The sequence below is a fragment of the Rhinatrema bivittatum genome, chromosome 2 (genome assembly GCF_901001135.1).
Source record: "Rhinatrema bivittatum chromosome 2, aRhiBiv1.1, whole genome shotgun sequence".
Classification (NCBI taxonomy): Eukaryota; Metazoa; Chordata; class Amphibia; order Gymnophiona; family Rhinatrematidae; genus Rhinatrema; species Rhinatrema bivittatum.
Genome location: NC_042616.1, coordinates 18,293,149 through 18,312,372, shown reverse-complemented (window position 1 = coordinate 18,312,372; position 19,224 = coordinate 18,293,149). Strand labels below are relative to the sequence as shown.

At 45.5% G+C, this 19,224-nt stretch overlaps 1 protein-coding gene across 1 annotated transcript; it reads left to right on the top strand.

The window, feature by feature from the left end:
• The first annotated feature begins 1,355 nt into the window (after nt 1-1,355).
• On the top strand, nt 1,356-17,995 carry LOC115083612 (gastrula zinc finger protein XlCGF26.1-like). The gene is made up of 3 exons (XM_029587533.1): nt 1,356-1,646; nt 2,367-2,493; nt 14,565-17,995. Exons 1-3 carry the CDS (start codon nt 1,620-1,622, stop codon nt 16,370-16,372), a joined length of 1,962 nt encoding a protein of 653 aa, XP_029443393.1. The 5' UTR covers nt 1,356-1,619; the 3' UTR covers nt 16,373-17,995.
• Nucleotides 17,996-19,224: the final 1,229 nt, after the last annotated feature.

The window sequence follows — 19,224 nt, the reverse complement described above, 5'->3', positions numbered from 1 at the left end:
TGTATCGGCGGAATTGTGTCTCCTCTGTCACCTCGTCTGCAAGGTTCTTCCCTGCCTCTGGGGTAGATTTTAAAAGAAGCGCGATCAGCCTACTTTTGCTTGCGCATCAGACTCAAGCAAAAGTACGCTGGATTTTAGTAGATACGCGCGGAGCCGCGCGTATCCACTAAAATCCTGGATCGGCGCGCGCAAGGCTATCGATTTTGTATAGCCTGCGCGCGCCGAGCCGCGCTGCCTCCCCCCGTTCCCTCCAAGGCCGCTCCGAAATCGGAGCGGCCTTGGAGGGAACTTTCCTTTGCCCTCCCCTCACCTTCCCCTCCCTTCCCCTACCTAACCCACCCGCCCGGCCCTGTCTACACCCCCCCCCCTTACCTTTGTCGGGGGATTTACGCCTCCCGGAGGGAGACGTAAATCCCCGCGCGCCAGCGGGCCTGCTGCCCGCCGGGCCGCGACCTGGGGGCGGGTACGGAGGGCGCGGCCACGCCCCCGGGCCGTAGCCACGCCCCGTACCCGCCCCCAAAACGCTGCCGACACGCCCCCGGAACGCCGCGACGACCGGGCCCGCCCCCCGACACGCCCCCGACACGCCCCCCTCCGAGAACCCCGGGACTTACGCGAGTCCCGGGGCTCTGCGCGCGCCGGGAGGCCTATGTAAAATAGGCTTCCCGGCGCGCAGGGCCCTGCTCGCCTAAATCCGCCCGGTTTTGGGCGGATTTAGGCGAGCAGGGCTCTGAAAATCTACCCCTCTGTGAATAAAGATGTTCCCAGGTCATTCCCGGGCCTCCCCCTTCAGAGCCTCCTGTCGTGACCATCAGGCGGGCTTGGGCTCGGACCCGCCTCAGGGCTGCGCTCATCTCCTCCCTGCATCGGAGGCTGCCAACCGGGAGGAAAGCCATGGGCTGGGCGGGGCGCAGTAGCAACCAAAGCCCTTACTATAGTCACTGACCTTCATTTTCAGTTTTATTTTGTTTCTCCTGGGAATGCATCAGGGTTTATTACAACAAGAACATAAATGGGAGAAAATCAGTGGGGGAAAAAAAACCCCGAGTGTTTTTTGTTCACCCATTTTTTTGTTTGCTGTAATAAAAACTGATCCATTCCCAGAAAAAAAAATAAAATAAATACTGATAACCAATGTCCCTAACGATATTGTGTGATTGAAGGGGAGGATCAGATGCTAACCTGCAGCAGGAGGGCTAAAAATCAGGACATTTCGGAATATTTTAACCCTCCCACTATTTTCAGGACAGCACCGAAAAAAATCTGTACGGACCTGCAAGAGGGAAGTGAGACGATCAGGAACCCCCTCCCCAGGACTACACTTCCCACAATCCCCAGCACCTGAGGACAAGCCAATACAGAACTACATTTCCCAGCGTCCATCTCAAACGCTCCTTTCCTCCAGCAACGGCAGCTTTTACTTCCTTTTCCCTTTTTGGCGATGTCATTTCCTGCTGGAAGGGGGCGGGGCTTGTTGTGCAGGGCAGTGCTGAGACCTGGTAACGCTGGAGAGAAGCTGAGAGCCTTCACCCTGCACGGCCCAAAGCTGCCACCACCCCAGGGACCGTGCAGGGAGGGAGCCGGGGCTGGAAATCCTGCTCTGGAGAAGGGGCAGGAGAATGGCTGCAGGGCTTTCTGCTCAGCAGGTAGGAGGGGGGCAGGGGATGCAGCCTGGGACTGATCCCATCCCCCACCCCAGGGACCGTGCAGGGAGGGAGCCGGGGCTGGAAATCCTGCTCTGGAGAAGGGGCAGGAGAATGGCTGCAGGGCTTTCTGCTCAGCAGGTAGGAGGGGGGGCAGGGGATGCAGCCTGGGACTGATCCCATCCCCCACCCCAGGGACCGTGCAGGGAGGGAGCCGGGGCTGGAAATCCTGCTCTGGAGAAGGGGCAGGAGAATGGCTGCAGGGCTTTCTGCTCAGCAGGTAGGAGACTGGCAGGAGGGGGGCAGGGGATGTGAATAGCTATCATTGTAGTATCACATGATATTTTACCCCAAATAATGCACATGGGAAAATCTCAGACAGTTTCCACCGATTCGGGACCCAGTACTGCAGCGGTGGAAGCCCCCGTGGTATTTTCCATGGCTCACGGTGTTTTTCTCTCTCTGGGAAAATTCTGCAGATTAGTAAACGACCCCCTTAGATTGTGAGCCCTCTGGGGAAAGGGAAACGCCTGAATGTGATCTACTTTGAAGTTCTGAAAGGTGGAATATAAATCACATAAATAAAAGATGGCAGCTCCCAGGGGAGAGGGAAGCTGGCATCCTCTGTTCCATGATAAAACGTTAGGAGAATAAATCCAGCTGAGATCTAATGCACGCTGAGCCCCTCCACGTGTCCCTGAGTGTTTCTGGTTTGTGTTTCAGGTGCCGGTGACGTTTGAGGACATCGCTGTCTATTTCTCCCAGGAGGAGTGGGGGTATTTAGATGAAGGGCAGAAGGAGCTTTACTGGGAGGTGATGAAGGAGAATTACGAGACCCTGAGCTCCGTAGGTAAGGATTGCATTATCTGCATTTTTAGCAGACCCAGGGGCCTGATTTACTGCAGGTCATTTGTGACTTTTCTCCTGACTCTGCTCCAGCACCAGCATTGCTCTGTGTCTGTTCTTGTACCTGAGGTTGGTTGTTTGGATCTTTTTGCTTGAGCCCTGCCAGTCAGTCTGAAATGTGTCCCCTGTTTCTGCTGAGATAAGGAGAATTTCCATATATTTCGATATCTCACCGGAGGACACTTGCAGGTGAGCTTCCAAAAAGATAAGAACATAAGAAGGGCCGGGCTGGATCAGACCAAGGTTCACTGACTCCAGCATCCTGTTGACACTGGCCAGACCAGGTCACAAGAAGTTGGCAGATCCCCAATAGTCAATCTGTTTCTTGTATCTCCCTCCTAGGGATAAGTGCTGACTTTCCTAAGTCTGCCTGATTAATAACTGTTTCTAGTCTTTTGCTTCAGGAACTTGTCCAATCCTCTTTTGAACTCCACTATGTTGACCACGTCCTCCGGCAACAGACACCATAGCTTGATTGGGTGCAGAGTGAAAAAAATACTTCCTTTGACTTGTTTAACTCTGTCAGTTGCTAGTTTCATGGAGTGTGACCCCCAAGGCCTACTCCTCTCTGTTCCACCACACTCGTGGTTTTATAAATCTCAAGTCGTATCCCCTCTGTCATCTTTTTTCTAAGCTATAAAGCCCTAATCTGTTTAACTTTTCTCCACAAGGGAGCTTCCATCCCCACACTGGTTTTTGTCACCATTCTCCGTACCTTTCCAATGACTCTTATGTCGTTTTTTTTTTTTGAGATGGGACAAGGTGCAATCATACAGTGGGATCTATAAAAAGGCATTATGATAGTCTCAGTTTTGTTAAACTAGAGGATGGGGGAGGCAGAAAGTGGCCAACAAAATTGGAGTGTCACCCCCAAGCAATACAAGAAGTAAGAGGAGAATCAATCAACTCAATATGCCCCACTTAAGCGAAGGAGAAGAAGAGTTGACAAGGAAGGAGCAGCAAATCAGGGGAGAAAAACTGGAAATCTATGGCCACAAAGTGCTTGTAGCCTGGGCAATAAAATTCCAGACCTGCAGGCCCTAATGGTTCAGCTGAGTCTCATGATTGGGATCCGGCCATCCCAGACTATAACTTGTTAAGGAAGGACAGGGCGGTCCAAGCAACTGAATTTCAAGGGACATGGGGTAGGGAAGAAGCATTACAGACTGTCTTTTATAAAAAGAAGACGGAGCTTCCACTTACAGGGGTGTGGACTGCAGGCCTCAGAATCAAACAGAAGAACTGGACAGAGATCTGGGCGAAGACATCCAGAAGGTGGGAAAGAAGGGAGAAGTGGTGATTGTGGGAGATTTTAATCTGCCGGATGTGGATTAGAGCATCCCTAGTGCAGAATCTGCAAGACGTAGAGAGATAGTGGATGCCCTGCAGGGGGCTCTGCTTCAACAAACGGTACTGGAACCCACGAGGGAAGGAGTGACGCTCGACCCAGTGCTCACAAATGGGAATAATGTCTAGATAGGGCCTCACCTGAGCACCAGTGACCCACAGACGGTATGGTTCAACATCGCAGCCGGGAAGGAGAGAAGTCCCACGAAGAACTTCAAAAATACAGACTTTGTCCAAATGGGGAAGTACCTGGAGGGAGAACTCGAAGGCTGGGGAGGAAATGGGTGAGGTGGAACCACAGTGGGCCAAGTTAAAAGGAGCAATGACAATGGCAGTAAATCTCTGTGTTAGAAAAGTAAACAAGAGTAAGAGGAATAAGAAACTGATCTGGTTCTCTGAGGAGGTGGCTGCAAAGACAAAAAGAACAGCGTTCAGGACGTATAAAGGATCCCAAAGAGAGGAACCCAGGGAAGAATCTCTGGGGATGCTGAAGGGAACGAAGAAAACAAAATCAGGAAAGCAGAAGAAAGGATTGCCAAAGAGGTAGAGCGAGGTGACACATCAGAGAAACAAGGAAGGCCTGAGGTGGTGTTGTGTAATTGAAAGGTGGCAAGGATCAATGAGAGGAGAGAGATGAAGAAATGGCAGAAATATTAAACAAATACTTCAGTTCGGTGTTCACCAAAGACGACCCAGGAGAAGGATTGCTGCTGGTTGACAAGACGGTGGATGGGATCGGGGTAGATGCAGCTCCGTTTACAGACGAGAACGTATGGGAAGAGCTGGGGAAACTGAAAGTGAAGGAATTCAAAGGGGCATGGGATAAGCACCGTGGATCCCTGAAGGCTGGAGGATGGGAATGAAGAAAGGAGTGCATGGGGGTAACTTGCTGGTGCGGCAGCTGCTACCCTTAACCAACAAGTCTTGATTCTCCTAAAGCAACCCCCATCATTGCTCTCTGCTTCTGCGGCAATGAGAAAAGAACAGGGTTCAGACAGCAATCAGCAAGGGCCCCCCAATGTTTACAGTTGGAGAACAAATAAGCAAATAATCACCATGCCTGATACTTTTGGTGCAACTCCAGCACTGCTCTCTGCTTTCACGGCATCGCTTAAGGGAAATTGGATTCAAACAGCATCCGAGGGCCCTGACGTTTGTGGTCTGTTAAGCATGAGGGTGACCTGCACAGTGCAGCAGATACTGGCATAAGCTTGCTGGGCAGACCGGGTTGGTCCTTTTCTGCCGTCATTTCTATGTTTCTATCTCCCGATGTCAAAACCATTGGAAACTTGGTTGCAGACATTAAGAAATCCTCCCCTCGTGAGCCGCATACTGAGTCTCTCTGGTGCTCAGACAAAGATCGCAGTCTTATTAGCAGGAGCGGATGTGAAAGTTAATGCAGTTGGAAGTCTCTTCTCGAGATGTTTTCCTGGTTTTTTGGGTTTTTTTTGCTTGTACGGTTTGTTCTTCACCTCGAGCATTATGTGGGACTTTTTTTTTCTCATTATTTCAAGTTTGGGGTGACCCACAGGACACACGTTATACAAGCCAGTTTTGCTGAGGGCCTTGGAAGTCACCGTTCATAAGGTCGGCCAGTGGCAGGACAATTTCGGATAACGGTCACCCGATGCTCGGCGCTGTGGCATTCGCTAGGAGAGCAGGAGCGGCAGCAGCAGCCGCAAGCGTCTTGCAGCGCCGCCTTTGTTGATAAGCAGTAAGTGACCCTCACGGTCCTCTGCGGCTGGGAGTAAGCGGGCAATAGTTTGGAAAGTTTGGATGTTTTTCTTTTTAATCATTGGCTTCTCCTCGAGGTCACATTTTTTTTTTTTTTTTGTGTGCTTCAGGATTGGAGGGTGATGGACACAAATTTATCAGCTCTCCTCCTTTTATGTTGAGTACAGATAATGTCTATTGATTTTTCTCCTTACCTTTAACTGTTTGGCTGTTAATTCAGCCCCTTTCCAAGCTTGTTTTCCCACAGATGTAGGAGGGTGGGGATATAGGGGCAGGGTGGGTTGGAGGGGGCATGGAGTGAGGCGTGTCATTGTAAGATAGAGGTCACAGGGTGGTTGAATCCCCCTGGGTCCCCAGGGAGCTGCTGGCAGTCATTGAAGGTGCCTGCCCATAGTTGGTTTTGGTTTAGCTGGGACCTTAGTTGGGATGGGCTGATACCACTGGGGCTGATGTGAGAGAGAGTTTGGGGGGGTGGGGGGTTAAGTTTCAGAGCTTTTTAGAGGGGAGTGTTGGTTTAAACAAAAAAAAAATAATAAAACGCATGCCCCACAACTCTGTTTTGTCTGGGTGATTGCGTGGAGGAGTGTCGCTCAGGCAGGGGGAGCTAAGCCATATCTGTATGGGAAGGATACAGACCCGCTTGTTGATGTGGTCTTTTTGAGCAGTCCTGAAATATTAGGGTTATTTAATCGTGGCGGTGAGGTTACAGATTAATTAATCTTTTCCTAAATGCACAAGGTATTACCTCCCCCCCCATTAAGCGAGAGAATGCCACAATATGGAAAAAGAAGTAGAGCAGCGGTTGTGCTATAGCGGGGAAACTCACCTTTCTCAAACCCAACACAAGAAAATGTGCTATGGCTGGGTGAGACGACTCTACTCTGCTTCTTATAACTCCAGGAGTGAGGGGGGTCTGTGCTATAACCTGACCCCCGAGAGTAGATTTTACATTTGATGCTGCAGTATTAACCAGTTCTCCTTTACCCTGGTTAATGTATATGGTCCTGACTCTCCTAGCAGTGAATGTTTCATAGACAGGCTGATAGCTCTTGGCACCGAACCATTGTTCAAAGAGGAGACTGGAATGGTAGCCTGGATTCACAGTTAGATCGGACTGCAACCTCCCGGGGAGCAATCCACTTAAATCCTGGGTACAAGTCATTGGGTAGGTTCATTTCAACTCTCTGATGTCTGGAGAATTCACAACCCCTTATTCTCCTAGACGTAAAACGTACAGCAAGATTCATTATTGCTTGTGTACAGCTGCGCTGAGTGCTTTGGTCAGTAAAGTGGTTATATTGCCCAGTTGCCTCTCTGATCATCATCCCGTATGACTTTCCAATCACAAGAACGCAGGCGATGTTTGAACTCCTCTTTCCTTGGCAACAGATTATTTGAAGAGCTGGTTGCTGACATTGTAGCTGAGTGGGTAGAACTCCACCCCAGAAGCAGAGGCGGGAAGCTCTGAAAGTGTGCTTGAGGGCCAAAAATTGCATACTTTAGCCAAATCAAATAAGAAGTACAAGGCGCTGCAAGTAGCTTTAGAAACTAAGATTAAAGTGCTGGAAGCTAAACATAAGCAAAATTGTTAATCTAAAACCCTGCATGACCTGTAAAAGGTCAGAGCAGGGCTTACAAACTCTGGAAATTGGGGAATAGAAAGGGCCATTAAATTTACATGCCTAAAATATTATGAACATGGGAATAAGGCCGGAGCGTTTTTTGGCATGCGTGGTTTAAAAAATGGACAGGAGGTGCTTTAATAGCTTCTAGATGGGAGAGGTAGGTTGCAGCACTCTTGTTGAATGATATTGAGCAGCATTTGTACAACAGTTTTGCTGAGTTATACTCTGCACTGGGTCGCAAAGATATATAAAGGTGATTGGGACTTTTCTCGTCTCACTTGATCCACCGGATAGAGCAGTTATCTACTCTTGTCACTGCTCTGGAACTTCAAGTTGCTGTGGCTGCTCTTCCCAAAGGGGAAATGCCCTGGTCCGGATGGTATCAGAGAGATTTTTATAAAACATTTTGTGGGGAATTAACTCTTATTTCTCCAGGACAGGAAGGGATTCTGTCACGGTGCTCTGGCGGATGCCACCATTTCACTGATACATAAGCAAAGTCAGAATAGCACAGAGTGTAGCTCTTACCGATCAATTTCTTTAATAAATTCAAATATAAAGATTCTGGCAATGTAGAAGCACATATTTGTTTGTATATGTAGAAGCACATATTTGTTTGTATCAATAGTTCATACTGTTTATTTTTCATGCTTCTTCTGCTTTACTAATAAAACTGATTAAAATAAAAAAAAAAAAAAGATTCTGGCAAAAATATTACATTTTTCGAGACTGAGCTGCATGCCATTATTGATACATAAAGATCAAACTGGCTTTATAAAAGGAAGGCTATATACGGCATTTTTGCATTCTGCAGACTGTGGGCCCGGCGGGATTATCTGGGATGATGATCTCTCTGGATACTGATAAAACCTTTGACAGGGTATACTGGGCATATTTATTTGGTACATTAGAGCGTGTTGGGTGGCCCAAGAGGTTTATAGCTTGAATACAAGTGCTTTAGCTTAAACTGAGAGCCAGGTTGCTCATTAACAACGTTCTCCCTTCTTTGATATTCAATGAGGTACAAGACAGATGCGCTCTCTGGCTCCCTTGTTATGTGATCTAGCTCTAGAGCCACTGGAAGAGGCCATTCGGAAAGCTAGGTCTGTGGGAGGGGGGCTCAAGCACAAAATTTCGTGCTGCTACACATTGCGGATCCCTCGTCATCTGGCCCGGCCCCCGTGGATGTCCTCAGGCAGTTTGGGGCCTTACCGGGGTCCATGTTAGGGCCCGGTAAGCATTTGCCCTGTGCCCAGTCCCGCTTTCAAGTTGCCAGGGCAGAGTTCCTCTGTCTCGGGATAAAGATTGTTCCTCTGCCACCGATTTATTTGTGGCTAATTACTCGCCTGTTATTGCTGTAGTTAAGGCTGACTTGGCGCAGTGGGATGAGTTGACGAGATCGTGGGTGGGTTGGATAAACCTGATTAAAGTGAACATTCTTTTTTTTTTTTGCGTCTGCCTTGTAAGGTCCCTGTGACAGGGTTTTGACGCATTGCACGGTAGGATAACTAAATTTGTATGGCAATACCGACCTTCCAGAATAAAACTCGGTACTTTATGGTCAACAACAGACCAAGGTGGTCCGGCACTTCCAGATCTTTGGTACCGTTATCAGTCTTCCAGTCTACGGTGCCTGAAGTCCTGGTTGAAGGTGGGAGAGGGGCACAGCATGGACATCCTGGGAGAGGGTGTTGGTAAGGGTCCTGGGACTTCATGCTTTTCCTTTTCTCCTGCCCACTTCATTTTTGATGCGATCAATTTGCTGGCGTAGTCCTATAATAGCTCATATTCTAGGGGGTATGGCGTGAGGTCGGGCATTGCTAACGAAAAGTGGTCACCTCTTTCCCTGACTTTTTTTTTTTTTTTTTTTTTTTGCGGGGTATTTCGGGATTGGGTACAACAAGGTTAGATTTTTGTAGGTCAATTGTGGGAGGACTCTGGATTTAGGTCCTTTGAACTGGAAGGTAATTTGCGGGCCTTATGTTTTCAAGGACGAAGAAGTGCTTCCAGCCTGGCAGAGGGGATGCACCTGTTCCCATCATCTAATCCGATGGAATCCATGTTTCTTGACTTAGACGCAGAACGGCAGGGTGTTTCCGTAGTGTGTACCAAGGTAGTCTGCAAGCTAAACTTGGAGTTCGTACTGACCCCCCCGAATAACATAAAAAGAACATACTAGAGGTAGTTGCTTCTACCCTTGGGGTAGGGCCTGTCCTCTTACAGCACAATAACAAAGAAACCCTTGTGACGTGCTCCTGTTTCTCCAAAAAGCTTTCCGTGAGCTGAAAACAACAATACAATTGGTGATCGTGAGCTGCTGGCTATCGAGCTGGCACTTGAAGAATGGCGGCACTTATTGGAAGGTGCTAAGTATGCAGTGAACATCTATCCAGGGCCACGTGAACCTGGAATATTTGTCACAGGCTCCGTGACTAAATCTCTGTGGCAAGCCTGTTGGTCTCTGTTTTTCAACAGATTTGACTTTGAACTACGTTCAGAGGAAAAACAGTGGGCTGATGCCCTGTCCCAACTTCGTTGACACAGAGGATTCTCTAGAACCACTCCGAAAAGGATCGTGGTGGCAGCCGCTGTGCCAATCCCACCAGGAAAGACAGTTGTTCCTCAGTGGCTCCGTGAGAAGGCACTGCGCTGAGCTCACGACTCTCAGTTGGCAGGACATCATTAGGACCCTGGTACTAACCTTCCGCCATTACTGCCTCATCCAGTGGGGACCTGCAGGGCTCCTCTCTGCAGGTAGTGCCAACTCCACCCCGTTCCAAGGGGCCACAAATCCAACAGCTGCAGAGGGCGCTTCTGTCCTGACCTCTGCACAGGGCACGTCTGTCCTGCTGGAATTCCCAGTCAGGGGAGTTTTCAGCTTCAGCTAACCTTAAAAAGGGGGGAATCCAGGACCAGTCTCTCCTGGTGGCTTTCCCAAGCACATCTGGAGATGGGAGTGGAGTTGGAAATCCCGGAGTGGGTAGCAGTGACTACTGATGCCAGCCTGAAGGGCTGGGGGGGGAGCCATCTGCCAGGGACAAAACTGCGCAGGGTGAGTGGTAGGTGGAAGACACTTCATGCTCCATTAGTCATTTGGAAACAAACGGTTCACCAAGTATGGCTCTTTTTTTTTCTTCCACATTTGTGTGGTTGAGTGGTGAGAGTTCTGTCAGACAATGCGACGGTGGCTTTTAACATCCAAATGGTATCTTAAGAGGCCCAGGAGCTGTTTTTGCTGGGCAGAACAATGCCTGGTCCCAGGTAGCCAGAGTAGAGACCATTCATGTAGACTTCCTCAGCTGCAATGAAAGCTTGTGGAAGGGGGCAGCGGGTCTCCTTCAGTCCAGATGGGGAATTCCTCATCTGGACTTGATGGCCTCCAAGCAGATTGCCAAGGCACACCAATTCTTCAGTCGCAGGAAGGAGCGAGGCGCCCTAGGGTTTGACGCTCTGGTTTTTCTATGGCATCACGGGATTATGCTCGGTATTTCCTCCATGGAGCCTGGGGGGGGAGAGTGCTAAAGCATACGAGGACTCACCCAGGGTAGGGGGCTCTGGTAGCTCCAGCATGGCCGAGCCATCTCTGGTTCACGAATCTGGTAAATCTGGCGGTGGCCGGACCCTAAGACTGCCATCTGCTGCATTGGCTCCGTCAAGGTCCAGTTTTTTTGGACCAGGCAGCTCATCTTTGTCTTGAGGCTTGACGTTTGACCTCCTACGAATAGTTCCTCATTCGACCTCATTACAGTCTTGAAAGCCCTCCATTGCTATGGCTTATGAACATGTGTGGAAGAAGTTTGAGACTTGGTGTCGGGGGGGAAGGAATTCCACCTTCAGGCATCGGTGTCTGGTATGTTAGCCTTTCTGCAAGCTGGGCTACCAAAAGGGCTAGCTGTCAATTCATTGTGGGTTCAGGTGGCAGCCCTGGGCTGGTTTTTTTGAGGGAAAGTACTGGGGGATGTCTCTGGCTTTGCATCCGGATGTAGTCTGTTTGTTTTTTGAAGGGCGAGAAGCATTGTCCACCAATGCGGCAGGTGTTTCCTTCATGAAACCATAACTTAGTGTTGAGGGTTCTCTATGGTCCTCTGTCTGAGCCTCTGCGGCAGGGATCTTACACTGAATATAGTTTTTTTCTGGTGGCAATTTGTTCCACTAAAAAGATTTTGGAACTTCAGGCATTGTTTTGAAGGGATCCCCTCAGACAGATTTTAGTGGAGGGGGATGTCCTGGGGGGGGGGGGCGTACCTTAATTTTTGCCAAAGGGAGTGTCCTTTTTATTCACCTCAGTCAAACGATAGATCTTCCTGTCTTTTGAAATTTGGATATTTTGAGGCCGCATGCGTGGGAGCCGCATTTGTTGGCGGTGTGGCGGGTGCTCTTGCAATTTTGAAGATCAGCAACAGTTTCTGTCGGTCTGATCGCTTCTTTGTGCTGTTTTGTGGTGCGTTCAAGGCTTCCAAGGTGACCATTGCGCGATGGTTAAAGGAGGAGTGGAGGAGTAGCCTAGTGGTTAGAGGTGGGAGGGGGGTTTGGAGGCCCATTCTACCAGGGTACAGGTGGCATCTTAGGCTGATTAGCCGATGGTTTTCCCATTGGAAACTCGTAGAGCAGTGACTTGGTCTTCACTACACACTTTCACAAAGCATTACCATTGAAATATTTGGGTGCCAGACTCTGCTGGCTTTGAGGAGAGTGTCCTGTGAGTGGGTTTTTTGGGGTCCCGCCCAGGATAGGGGAACTTGGATACATCCCATGCGTCTGGACTGATCTGGGGTATGAACAGGAAAGGAAAATTAATTCTTACCCACTAATTTTCATTCCTGGAATACCACCGACCAGTGCCCCAACTTTTCTTTTGTTGTCATGAAAGATTGCTCAAGTCTGAGTATTAATAAGAAGTAGTTGTACAGTTAGGAGTTTCAGGCTCCCTTATCGAGTTGAGGGTTCACCTTTTTTCCTGCTGAGGGGGTCGTTGGTTAGTTAATCTCATCTTGGCTTGGGTACAGGTCATACTCGGGGGACTGCAAGTGGCAATGCTAGCATACGTAGTGCCGTGTCAGTAAAACGTTTCTTCTCTTTCTCCATCTGCTGGTCGGGGAGCAAACCTATGCATTTGGACTGAAATTAGCAGGTAAGAATCAATTATCCTTAAAACAGCAGGAGCCCAGCACCAGTCTTCACTGTTGAGTACAAAAGGAGCCCTTTACATAGCCTGCAGGCTTCTGGCACTACTTTGGGGTCCACCTATAAATTTCAAAATGAGTTTTCTAAATTGAGTCGACATATCAATAAACTTTGGCAGTATAACCAAATATAAGCACGCGTTTGTTACAAACACCCACTTTAGACGCCTGATGCAATAAACTCCATAGTGCCAGAAACACACATTTCTCCCTCAGGATGCCTTTTTTTTTTTTTTCACCGTTCTGATTTCAATCTCATTTGCATACTACATCAGGCACACAGAGGACGTGGCTGCATGTGCGTTAGGAAAACGGGCCCTCAATAGTATTAAAACCTTGAGACTTACCCCGCCCGGTTTCCTCCCCAGAGGTAGCCAGTGATGAAACAGACTTTCAGTTTCAAAACATAACATTTATTAAGTAGCTTAGAGATCTTATAAGAGCTGGCAGGATTGTTTTTCATGCATGCATACAAAGTTAAAGTAGAGGAAACTAAGGAAACCAAGATTGTGTTTCCTTAAGGAAGTAAACGGAGCCCAGCTTACAGAAAGTACTGGTTTTCTGAGCAATGCCAGTTTACTCATTGTTTGAAATTTGCCTTGGTCTTTTATACACTGTTAAACATGGCTCACATATGCTTCCCCCCCTTCTCATCCCCTACGTTTGCTGGTAATTTTCCTTCATGTGCATCTCAGACATCATATATTCTGCTTACTCAGTACTTCCTTTGTTTCTTGTAGCTTTCTTGGCACCTTTCTTATCAGGAATTCACTCTGCACACTCATGCTGTTCCCAGCCTTAGTTGTTCTGTCTCTGGGCTGAATTTTTTTTTCTCTTCAGGCCTTTTTATTCCAGTTACTAGTCAACATGGTGCAGTTTTCTTAAAGCAGTAAATAACCCAAATCCTCAATAGGAGCACCCATTTTTTGTGTGTCCATTTGCATCAGCCGGTCTGTGAATAAATATCTCCTGATGTTGTTGCTCGGAGGTTTCTATCATGAACCTTAGCTCTACAACTTCTTTTCCATTCCAAAAGGTTTTCTTCTTGTGCATTATTAATACCTTTCAAATATTTAAATGATTCTATCGTTTCTCCCCCCCGCTTCATCTCTCCTCCCTTTACAAGGCGATGAAATAGTGCATTCAGCAGAGAACATGGTTTTACCTTCAACTGTATTCAGGTTTTATGTGCACAAATGTTACTCTTCATGCATTTTTTGTTTGCAAACCTTGCATTTAAAACTGCAGGCTGCTTAGTGCCTTCACATGGAAAAGACATGCAAATGACGGCATTAACTGTTACAAATGCAGAGAGGGGCGCTGGTTTAACTCAGGTTTTCTTAGCGCTGGAAATTTTACTCCTGGTAGAGATGGAGTAAAGTTTCCAACCCTAGTGTCAGTCTATGGGCAGAAGATGGATTTCCTGCACCAAAATCAGGAACAGTTTGCCAGCAGAAGTGCCTGCTGAGATAAATGTGAAGGCCCTCAGCAAGAAGATGAAGACATTGTGTTTCCATGAGGCGCTTAGTTCGATAGCCCTGCATTGAGTTGGTGGGGCTCATGTTTTATCTAAGAGTTTTATTTGCAATGCATTGTGCACATTCTGTTCTTTTCTGTGCTCCATGTTGAGCACAAGTAGATATATGTGGGATATAAGAAATACTAAATAGGCTGAGAGATCCCTGGTCCTCCAAGTTTAAAAAGTGCATTCATTATGTGCTGAGCATATATTTTAATTCTGTTTTGTTTGCACATTTTCCAGTCAGCACTAATTTTTAACTCCCAATGCATTACCATATCATTAGCTTACTGAAGCAAGAGTAAAAACAAATATTAACTTGTGCTTTAAGAAACTGGACGTTGTTTCAGCATACAGTTCTAAACCAAATGTTCTTGATCAGCCCCCTAGTGTGATCATATGTAGGTCAAGTCTTATCTCATAGGGCTTTTGGTGCAGGCTGCACATCATTAATAGATTTTCATGGTCACCAGCGATTGGTCAGAAATGTGCAATTTATCACTGTGTGACAATTCCAGATAAGTGATTATAGGATCAGAAAGCCAGAAACATTTGCATATTCACTAATACATGATTAATGTCTTTTTTTTTTTTTTTTTATCACCAGCAAGTGATAAGATCACACAGAATATAAAAAAGGAGGAGAATCGAGAAGAATATACTATGGAAATAGGACTGATCACAAGAGAATTAGGAAATGCCTGTGCGAATGTTTCCCAGGGGACTGAGAGGAGAAAGGTAAGGAATAGTCAGCAAGAATCAGAGAGGAAACCGCGAGACCCTGCAGGAGACTCATTGGATAGAGTCACTGAATCTGAGAGAAATGACAGGGAGCTCACAGACATCCTTGGGCATCAGAGACAGCTGAGAGCAGAGACACACTGTGATCAAATGACTTCTGATCTTCACCAGAGACAGGGGAAAGAGAACAATCTGTGTGACACCTGTGGAAAAACCTTTGGTAAGAAATCAGATTTAATATTGCACCAGAAATCCCACCCACTCAGAACACCATTTCTATGCAAAAAATGTGGGAAAAGTTTCGATGAGAGGAAAAATCAAAATTTGCACCTAAGCGATCTGCTATTGTATGACATAACCCTAGGCAAAGAAAAACCACATCATTGTTTTGAATGTGATAAATGTTTCAGTTTGAAATCTAATCTTAGCCAGCATAAAAGAATTCACACTGGTGAGAAACCATTTAAATGTTCTCAATGTAATAAAAGTTTCAATCAGAAATCTCATTTTAAAACGCATGAAAGAATCCATACAGGTGAGAAACCATTTCAGTGTTCTGAATGTGAGAAATGTTTCACTCAGAAAAATAATTTGCTGTTGCACAAAATGACGCACTGGAAAGAGAAACCATTTAAATGTTCTGAATGTGATAAAAGCTACACTTGTAAATCTGCAATAGCGATACATCAAAGAATCCACTCTGGCGTGATGCCATTTAAATGTTCTGAATGTGATAAATGCTTCAGTCACAATTACCGTTTATTACAACATGAAAGAATTCACACTGGTGAGAAACCATTTAAATGTCCTGGATGCGATAAAGGTTTCAATATGAAATCTAGCCTTAGAAATCATGCAAAAATCCACACGGGACAGAAACCATATCAATGCTCTGAATGTAAAAAATGTTTTGATCAGAATTTCCAGTTAATACAACATAGAAGAATTCACACTGGTGAGAAACCATTTAAATGTTCTGAATGTGCTAAATGTTTCAAGCTGAAATCTGATGTAAAAAGGCATGAAAGAATCCACTCTGGAATGATGCCATTTAAATGTTCTGAATGTGATAAATGCTTCCGTGACAATTACCGTTTATTACAACATGAAAGAATTCACACTGGTGAGAAACCATTTAAATGTTCTGAATGTGATAAATGTTTCAATTTGAAATCTAGTCTTGGCAGGCATGAAAGAAACCACAATGCAGTGAAGCCATTTAAATGTTCTGAATGTGATAAAAGCTTCAGTCACAATTATCTTTTATTACAACATAGAAGACTTCACACTGGTGAAAAACCATTTAACTGTTCTGTATGTGATAAAAGTTTCAATTGTAAATCTACACTAGCGACACATCAAAGAATCCACAATGCAGTGAAGCCCTTTAAATGTTCTGAATGTGATAAAAGCTTCAAATTCAAATATACACTAGCAAAACATCAAAGAATCCACACTGGCATGAAGCCATTTAAATGTTCTGAATGTCATAAATGTTTCCGGTTGAAATGTCTTCTTAACCAGCACAAAAGAATTCACACTGGTGAAAAACCATTTAAATGTGCTCAATGTGATAAAGGTTTCAGTAGGCTATATGGTCTTGCAAAACATGAAGGAATCCACAGGAGTGAGAAACCGTTTAAATGTTCAAATGTGATCAATTGTTCAGGTTGAATCTGATATTACAAGACATGAAAGAATCTACCTGGAACAGAAACCATCAATGTTGTGATAAATGCTTCAGTTACAATTACTTTTATAATATGAAAGAACTCATGCTGGAAGAAACCATTTAAATATTCTAAATGTGATAAGTTTCAATCGGAAATTTGATTTTTCTTGGCTTGAAATAATCTACATAGGACAGAAAACATATCAATGTTCTGAACTTGATAAATGCTTTGGTTGGAATTTATACAACATCGAACTCACACTGAGAAACTTTTAACAGTTCTGAATGTGATACATATTTCTGTCTAAAACAAATCAGCTAATGCATGAAATGACCCATGGAACGAGAAAGTTTAAATGTTTTGAATGTGATAAAAGTTGAATGTGTGATGTCATGCTAGTGTAGAGTTAAAGAATCCACACTGGATTTAAGCCATTTAAAGGTGCTGAATGTGAATAAATATTTGTTTGAAATCCAATCAAGCACAAAAATATTCACACTGTTGAGAAAACATTTAAATGTTCTCAATGTGATAAATGTTTTTATACATTTGGTTTCCCAAGGCATGAAGGATTCTACATGTTCTGAATTGGATAAAATCTTCAAATACAAATTTCTATTACTATTACATCAAAAATGCACATTGTAGTAAATCCATTTAAATATTCTAAATGTGTTAAATGCTAGTCCTAATTGTCTTTTTCTACAATATGAAGGAATTCAAACTGGTAAGAAACCATTACATTGTTCTGAATGTGATTGTTTCAATCTGAAATTTGATTTTACTAGCCTTAAAAAAAAAATCCATACAAGGTCTAAAACTATTTCAATGATCTCAATATAATTGTTACAGTCAGAATTTCCAGTTAATACAACATGGAAGAATTCACACTGGTGGGAAACCATTTTATATGTGATGTGTTTCAAGTGCAAATCTCCACTAGCAACATATCAGCTAATCTGCATATGTGAGAAACCATCTAAATATTCTGAACGTGATAAATGTTTCTTTTAGAAAAGCAATCTGCAATCACTTGAAATGACCCACAGGAAATTAAAACAATTTAAAGTTGTCAGTGTCATAAATGTTTCAATCATAGATCTGGTCTTACAAGGCATGCTTGAACTCACAGTGGTGAAAAACCATATGAATGTTCTGAATGTGAGAAATATTTCAATCAGAAAAGTAATCTGTGATCACATGAAATGACCCTTAGGAAAGAGAAACACTTTGAAACTTTATTATATTCAGAATATTTAATGTTCAATCTAGTTTTACTAGCTATGTAAGAATGCACAATGGTAAAATATTTAAATGCTCTGAATGAACTGGGCTTCATTTTGGGGAAGGGATGGGCTCCACCTTAACCAGGGTGGAACCAGACTGCTACCGCTACCCTTTAAAAAGGAGATAGTACAGCTTTTAAACTAGATGATGGGGGAAAGCCGATAGTTGCTGATAAGCATATGGTACGGAATGATGTAGAGAGAGCAGGGGAAATAGGGCATCCCAGTAGAGAGGGTGCAATAAATGCCAAAGGTGATCAGGTGCCTTTAAGTAACATGCAGAAAGATTCCAAATTACCCCTTTCAACTGATGAGCAGGTTCTTAATACAAACAAGAAACATATTTTGAAATGTCTACATACAAATGCTAAAAGTCTAAAACAATAAAATGGGAGAGTTAGAGTGTTTAGCACTGGATGAAGAGGTAGATATAACTGGCATCTCAGAGACCTTGTGGAAGGAGGATAACCAATGGGACACTGTGATAGCAGGGTACAAATTATATAGAAATGATAGGATGGATCAAATCGGTAGAAGGGTGGCACTATATGTGAAAGAGAGCATTGAGTCAAACAGGATAAAAGTTCTGCAGGAAACAAAATGCAACGTTGAATCTTTATGGGTAGAATTTCCAGGTGACAAGGGGAATAAAATATTAATGGGGGTCTATTACCGTCCACCTGGCCAGAATGAACTAACAGACAATGAAATGCTAAAAGAAATTAGGGAAGCTAACCAAACTCGGCAGCACAGTAATAAGGGGTGATTTCATTTACCCCAGTGTAGAACTTTTGGAGTGGGGCAGATTAATGGATCTAAGCCATGACCCTCACACCAAACTGAGAACCTCCTCCACTTCAGTCGATAAGACTTCCTGGTGGAAGGCATCCTGGAAGCTACCAGCACCTGAGAACATCATCAGAGAGGTCCAGGGGCTGCAAGACTTAAGCGCTCAACTTCCAGGCCATCAAGGCTAGCACTCGGAGGTTTGGATGGCGCAGTGTGCCCTGGTCCTGCGCTATCAGATTGGGTGCGGTCCCCAGACTGATAGGCTCTCTGGCCGACAGGTCCCGAAGGAGTGGGAACCAGACCTGTCTAGGCCAGTACGGGGCCATGAGAATCATGATTCTCCAGTCTTGCTTGGAGCTTCAAGAGAGTCTTCATGACCAGCGGAAGAGGAGGATCGCATACAGGAGACCTGAGCCCCAGTGCTGGGCAAAGGCGTCCTGTGCTGGAAGTCTGTCCACCCTGACCAGGGCGCAGAATTTGCTCACCTTGCAGTTGCAGGGGAAGGCAAAGAGATCCACGTTTGGAGTTTCCCCACTGGCTGAAAATCCAGGCTGCCTCTGCCGGATTCAGTGACCACTCGTGTGGTTGAACCATAAGGCTCAAGACGGTCTGCCACCACGTTCATTGCTCCGGCTAGATACATTGCTCTCAGGAACATGCCCTGCGACTGAGCCCAGGACCAAATCTGTACTGCCTCCTGACAGAGGAGGAACAACCCCGTGCCTCCCTGCTTGTTGATGTACCACATTGCCACGTGATTATCTGTCCGAATCAGGAC

What these genes read in the sequence shown, in the direction of transcription:
- LOC115083612 (XM_029587533.1), top strand. Translation starts at nt 1,620, where the DNA reads ATGGCTGCAGGGCTTTCTGCTCAGCAG. An exon ending in CAGGGCTTTCTGCTCAGCAG is followed by an intron (nt 1,647 to 2,366) that starts GTAGGAGGGGGG and finishes TTTGTGTTTCAG; the next exon opens with GTGCCGGTGACGTTTGAGGA. An exon ending in CGAGACCCTGAGCTCCGTAG is followed by an intron (nt 2,494 to 14,564) that starts GTAAGGATTGCA and finishes TTTTATCACCAG; the next exon opens with CAAGTGATAAGATCACACAG.